At 33.7% G+C, this 7,219-nt stretch overlaps 1 protein-coding gene across 1 annotated transcript; it reads left to right on the top strand.

Moving 5' to 3' along the window:
- The first annotated feature begins 5,051 nt into the window (after positions 1-5,051).
- Positions 5,052-7,015, top strand: zgc:92591 (uncharacterized protein LOC436997 homolog). Its single transcript, XM_051098534.1, has 2 exons — positions 5,052-5,323; positions 6,661-7,015. Exons 1-2 carry the CDS (start codon positions 5,207-5,209, stop codon positions 6,895-6,897), a joined length of 354 nt encoding a protein of 117 aa, XP_050954491.1. The 5' UTR covers positions 5,052-5,206; the 3' UTR covers positions 6,898-7,015.
- Positions 7,016-7,219: the final 204 nt, after the last annotated feature.

Genomic DNA, 7,219 nt, shown 5'->3' with positions numbered 1-7,219 from the left:
GTGCCGTCAGAACGAGAGACCAAACAGCTGAACATCACAATAATCCATGAGTAATGCACATGACTCCACTCCATCAATCAATGCCTTGTGAAGCAAAACACTGAGTATTTACAAGAAACAAACTGTCAACTTAGCCCAAATAAAATTCCATAATTCATAATGTTTTTTTGAGCCAGTGAAAAAGTCCATCCCCCATAGTCTTCTCACATCAAAATACACAAACATATTTGTTTAGAACCGCTTGTAAACTGCTTGATCTGTGCATATTTCTCTCCTGATTCAGAAGAGAAAACTTTTTCACTAGAGAAAACAATACTATAGATCAACAACCCATATTATTTATTATTATTTATTATTATTTTTGCCATAAGCAACTGATTTAAAGTTTAAAAAAAAAAAAAGTCAGCTTTTGGTTTGTTTTGTTTTTAATCAGCCATTCTGACTCTCGTTCTGACGGCACCCATTCACTGCAGTAGATACAATTTCTTCAAATCTGTTCCGATTGAGAAACAAACTCATTTACATTTTGAACAGTTCTTTTAAGTTGCATAGACAACTAATTACAGACATCCTAAGATCAACAGTTGTATCTGAACATCTTTCACACACACAAATGTGATCAACTGTTACAATCTTGTTGGTTCCTCATTAGACAGCCGCCGTAAGAGAAGCAAAATTTCTGACGTTGTAAGAAATTCTGAAATTCATTGCAAGAACAATTAATTAGCCACCAGTGAGCATGTCACATCAAAAGATCCAAGACTGACAATTCTGACCTATAACAAGAAATTGTGGACATTTCTTAAAATTTGTCTCAGACAGCAAAACCGTATTATACATCAGGCCAAAGAGACGCAGCAGCGCTCCCTTGTGTCAGATCCAAAACCTACCAAAATGCTTAATCAATGGATAAACAATTTCTGATTTCAAATACATTAGTACACACAGTTAAAAAAAATATTCATTATTAATTTCATTATTAATTAACATCAGAATATGCATAGTGTTATACACCTTGCTCTAAAAAAATTCATATTGGTCGACCACCAGGCTATTTAGTAGGTTACACACTCTAAATCTAATCTACATGAAGCTATAATATTTTAACAGTGGCACTTGATTGACAACACTCGTGTATAATACACACTACAACAAAACTCAATTATTTACAAAGCACGCTCTCAAAATTAAACGTAGCACAGATATTAGCCTCTCTCATAATTTGCTGTTCTGTAATGGGTATCTGCAGGTGCAGCTCTTTAACATAATTGGCATATTATGCCGGAAGCTAATTAACTGTAGGCGTGACAAGCAATTTACATCCTCTCACCACCTGAACCCTGTGTCTTCTCTGGCCAGGTGTTTCCTGGATTTAAAAAGTGCATTTTGCTGTGGGTGCAAGTATAGCTGAATCTACAGAAAATATCAATAAAGAGCAATAACAAATAGGATGCAAAACTATTAGCATAAAGCAACCTGCAATGCAACAGAACAACTTATCCAACTATATGCTGAGGACTGCTTTTTTGAAATAATATTCAAAACACTATATAATATGAATCAGTAAATCAGTAACCAACCCTTTAACAATTTTAAATCATGACGTCATTTGTTTTCATGTTTATTTCATCAGTATCATTAACAAGCAAGTTGAACTTTGATCCGATTATAATAAAAGCCCAAAAAAGATTTAATGCATGGTTGAAGAGAGACTTGACCTTGAGAGGCAGAGTACTGCTTGCTAAAGCGGAGGGTATCTCCAGACTTACATATGCTGCTCTCTCTCTACATGTGGATAACAAAACTTGTAAATCAGTTGATAAAATTTTGTTAAATTTTGTCTGGAAAAACAAAATCCATTATGTTAAGAAGTCTGTACTAATGAACACGTATGAGTATGGCGGGTTAAATTTCCTTGATTTCTCTTCTTTGAACAACACTTTCAAAAATTAATTGGATTACGCAGTTATTGTGTAACCCGACCTCAATCTGGAATTTTATCCCCAATTATTTCTTTTCCAAATTAGGTGGTCTCCCTTTCCTATTGATATGTAATTATAACATTGCTAGAATCCCTTACAATTTATCTAAATTTCATAGACAGGCATTACTTGCATGGTCATTAATCTTACTTCATCTGGAATAATCAAGACATTGTATATAAGAGAAAATCTTTGTTTTTTAGTAATTGGTTTGAGAAAAACATTTTGATTGTTTCCCAGTTATGCAACTCTGAAGGTCTTATTTTGAGTTATGAAGAATTTGTATGTAAATTTGATTTTCCTGTAACTCCCAAAGAATTTTCCATTGTCATGGACGCTATTCTTAAAGGAGTTGTTATGCTTTTAAAGGACTCTGTTAGATCACCCAGTACTTTACCTATTTCTCTAGACCCATTTGAATTTCCAGTAGGGAAACTATGCTTTTTGTCACATCCCTCATCATGCAACTGTAAGATTAGATCTCTTTCTCAAAAGGAGCTTGTGACAACTTCATATGTTATGTCTTATTGGAAAAATGTTTTTGATCATATCAATTGGAAAAAAAGTATGGACTCTGCCTTTGAAATATATAATAACCAACAAGGTTAGAGAAATCTCATTCAAATTGTTACACAGATTTTACCCTGCTAAAGTATTTTTGAAAAGGTTTAAATCAGACATAGATACAAGTTGTTCATTTTGTGGTGACCCTAATGAAACTGATGTGCATATTTTCTGGCATTGTCCGTACACACAGCGATTTTGGATTGAATTCTCTAATATTATCAATTGCAATGTGCTCCAGAGTTTCTCTTTGCTTTTTAAGGATGTACTGTTTGGCTTCTTTAATATACAAAAAGATAAAATTAATGAATATTTTATCATTAACCTACTATTACTCAGGGGTGTGGACTCGAGTCACATGACTCGAGACTCGACTCGGACTCGAGTCCCAAATTTGATGACTTGCAACTCGACTCGACATAATTAAAGAAGACTTGAGACTCGACTTAGACTTTGACAGCAATGACTCGAGACTTGATTTGGACTTGAGCCCTGTGACTCGGAATGACTTTATGATTAGAGTCGTTTTCACTGTAGACGGATCCCTGCAACGTGCACTTGACCCATTGGGCTTAACTATCTCCGCTGCTGATAGCGCTGTCCTGTCTGTTTGATCGCCGCCCAGCAGACACACAGAACGCGGGCATGAGAAACGAGAGGCGCGGTCGTGATCACTGGTGCTCGCCTCATCATCACCGTGACTGCTGCTGTTAAATGTTAAACACATTCCTCACTTCTTTTGTTTGTCCGACATCCACATCCCAGGCATGATGTCCCACCACAACCCTTGCACTCTGAAAGCGCTATGTGCTTCAATTTTCATTTTTATTTATAATAAACACCTCGCTAAAACAGGTTTTTGTCAGACCTCTCTCTCAGTGACATATTTTAATTGCATGTGCATTTTATTTTATTTAGCCTAAACCTCTTAAGTTTAAAGTTATTGCATAATCATTCATTATTTAATTCCATTTAATACGGAGTTTAAAGTTATGGTGCAACAGGACTAAAGTTATCTTTAAATCCTAAATCTTAAATATAAGAATAACTTAAATCCATGATCAAAATGATGGGTTAAATGTAAACCTGCTTATTTTTAATCAAGGTTTAAAGTTTAGTGAAACAGAATTATTAGATAAATCCTTGCAAACTGCAGCTGTTTGAACATTAATGTCTGAAGTGGGCAAGGCAATAATGATCCTTTAAAAAAATTGAATTGAAGTATTTCTTTAACCAAATGATTACTGTATATGCAACAATTAAATATTATAAATTTTTCTGGTGTAACTTTGTTTCAACAGATTCAATTACAATGCATTAAAGGCTGTTTTCTCAAAATGAGAAATTATACCTGTCTATATCCTGAAGGTTTTTACAAAGAGATTTGTTCATATATAATTTGAATTTATACAACATTTTATTCCTCAATAAATGAGATACATAGAATAAATGAGATAAATAGAATTTTAAAACTGACTTCATCCAGTGTTTAGATTTTTGTACTAGAAATGTATGCAAATTAGCACATATATTTTATTAAATAATGCCTAATTTGCATATTTAAAACTAACATTTTAGAAATCTTGTATTTAAAAAAATGTTTGCAATAATCAAAGTAATCTACCAACTGGGTAAGGTGATAACTATTAGTTAATTTTTTACCCTATTCATCTGCAGTGTCTCGTCTTAATTTAAATTTAATATGGTTATTAATACTGATGCACTAATTTGGGCAAAGAGCACTAATGACTTGTTTAAGACTTGAAGCTTAAAGTTGATGACTTGCAACTCGACTTGGACTTGCCTGTCTTGACTCGTGACTTGACTTGGGACTTGTCTGTTTTGACTCGGGACTTGACTTGAGACTTGAATGCAAAGACTCGAGACTTACTTGTGACTTGCAAAACAATGACTTGGCTCCACCTCTGCTATTACTACTTGCAAAATTTCATATTCACCGCTGCAAATTCACTCAACAAAATCCTTTATTTATCATTTTTACAAAAAAGGTTCAACAGTATATCCAAACTATTTCATCATCCAAAAATCGTAAGGCTTCTAATACTCAATTTGTTTCATCTTTTTAATTTATATTGTTAAAGGTTTTGTTTTGTATTTTTTTGTATTTTTATTTTATTATATACATGTATAATGCTGACATTTTTGTACTTTAGTGCTTTGTACCTTGGCATTAATTAAAAAAAAAAAAAAAAGTATCATTAACAAGCTGTCATCTTGAAAATGTAAAATACATTTTTGTATGTTTTGTAACAGTGACTAGCTTTGCCATCTAAGCATATATTTAGCTTAAAAATCACTGCTGATCACATTGGAAATGTAAGATTTTGACATACAAAATGTTGTATGTTTCTTATCCTTTAGTTAATACATAAATAACTTGGTAAATAACAAAAATGTGACACATGAAACAGCTAGTACACTTCTAAACGAAAATAAATAGACTTACTGGATATCCTGAAGGCTGATCTGACTTCCGTCCGCCACTCCAGATTGAGCGCAGACGCTTTCCAATTAGTGTAAACTTCCGTACACGTCATAAATGGCTGATGAAGGCCTGCTAGAAACCTGCCAAACGGCAAACACGTAATTGAGAAAACAAAATATTGCTCAGCGTTATTAATATTTAAAAAAAATCCAGTATGTCGAATGAAGGAGCAAAAAAGAAAGGTAAAGCACCTGGGGAGAAAAAATCGTCTAAGCGGAAAACAAAGAGGAGGGAAACTTATGCAGTGTATATCTACAAAGTTTTGAAACAGGTGAGTTTTCATAAATAATAAAGGTGGTCAAAAAACGATTATAAAACTTTAATTCCGAGTGTAAATTTCAGGTGGATGATATGCGTTTGACGCCGCGTGTGATTGCGTTCGATTCGTGAATCGTTATTTTGAGTCGAATCTTTTCAATGAATCAGTTGAACTGATTTAAAAGAATCAATCAGCCTAAGTGGTTTTCAAGTCATTCCTTTTGACTCAGTGAACCAAGAATCATTTATTCTCGGTTTTGGAACCAATGAATGACAATTTTGTCAGTAACGTTACCCGTGCGAAAACAAATCGTTTTTTAAAAGCTTGCAATAGCACTTTCATTAGGTTTTAAATGGCTTATTTGCATTGAATCTTGGGTTCCTGCAAATAACGGGGACGCAGCCCTTACACGTTTATTAATAAAATATAACCAAACGACATAAACAGCGGGTTTATTTGAACTTTTTGCTCTTGTAACGCGACGCACACGCATAGACCGTAAAAACGCGGGCCTATCAGAACGCCCACATGTGATTACGTCATGACGTAAAAGAATCGCTAAACTTCTGCTTTGAAAAAAAAAAAAAACTTCTGCTTTGAAATTTGACCTTTGAACTATATGACATTTACTGTTGTTGTTGTTGTTGTTGTTGTTGTGTTTTTCTTCCCTTATGTTATTGTATTTCAATGCAGTGCTATTTCTTGTTGGATTTTTTTTTTTTTTTTTTTTCTTGCAAACAATATGTGACCCTGGATTACAAAACCAGTTGTAAGGGTCATATTATTATTATTATTATTATTATTATTATTATTATTATTATTATTATTATATATTTTTCCCATTTATTTTTAAATTGAGATTTAAAAATCATATGAAAGCTGAATAAATAACCTTTACATTGATGTATGGAAGATGATTTGTTAGGATAGGACAATATTTGGCCAAAGACACAACTATTTGTATAATAATAATAATAATAATAATAATAATAATAATAATAATAATAATAATAATAATTCTAAATATTGAGAAAATCACCTTTAAAGTTGTCCAAATGAAGTTCTTAGCAATGCATATTACTAATCAAAAATTAAGTTTTGAGATATTTACGGTTAGAAATTTACAAAATATCTTCATGGAACATGATTTTTACTTAACATCCTAATGATTTTTGGCATTAAAAAAAAATCAATAATTTTGACCCATACAATGTATTTTTGGCTATTGCTACAAATATACCCGTGCTACTTAAGACTGGTTTTGTGGTCCAGGGTCACACATGACCTTAAAACATACTTATGTATGACAACTTTTAATGAATTTGTTGTGTATGCATGTTCCTCTGTAGGTTCATCCCGACACTGGTATCTCCAGCAGGGCGATGAGCATCATGAACTCATTTGTTAATGATGTGTTCGAGCGCATCGCTACAGAGGCGTCGCGGCTGGCGCACTATAACAAACGGTCGACCATCACGAGTAGAGAGGTGCAGACCGCAGTCCGGCTGCTGCTGCCTGGAGAACTCGCCAAACACGCCGTGTCAGAGGGCACCAAGGCCGTCACGAAATACACCAGCTCTAAGTGATCACCTGTGAGCTGTCCAAAGGATGGAGGAGCATTTCAACTGAAAAAAAAAAAGTCATGTAAACTGGGCCATGTTTGCGATCACTCTTCAATATTAATAAATCCACACAGAAAATTCAGTGCATCTGTTTATTATCTCAATTAGGAATGAGTGCAGAAGAACATCATAGAAGGACAGAATGCTATTAAATGACCATACCATATGTACAATGAATACCATGGTACTAATATGGTAGATGTCCTCAAACATAAGAATGCCATTCTGATTTTTGTTAGTTAAATATGACTCTTTTAAAAATGTCCACCAGTGAATGCAAAATATA

This window comes from Labeo rohita, chromosome 24, assembly GCF_022985175.1.
Source record: "Labeo rohita strain BAU-BD-2019 chromosome 24, IGBB_LRoh.1.0, whole genome shotgun sequence".
Lineage (NCBI taxonomy): Eukaryota > Metazoa > Chordata > Actinopteri > Cypriniformes > Cyprinidae > Labeo > Labeo rohita.
Note: the sequence above shows the minus strand (reverse complement) of the source record. Positions and strands in the feature narration are given on the sequence as shown.

Coding starts and splice junctions, on each gene's coding strand:
- zgc:92591 (XM_051098534.1), top strand. CDS start 5,207: ATGTCGAATGAAGGAGCAAAAAAGAAAGGTAAAGCACCTGGGGAGAAA. Junction 5,324..6,660: donor TCTACAAAGTTTTGAAACAG/GTGAGTTTTCAT, acceptor GTTCCTCTGTAG/GTTCATCCCGACACTGGTAT.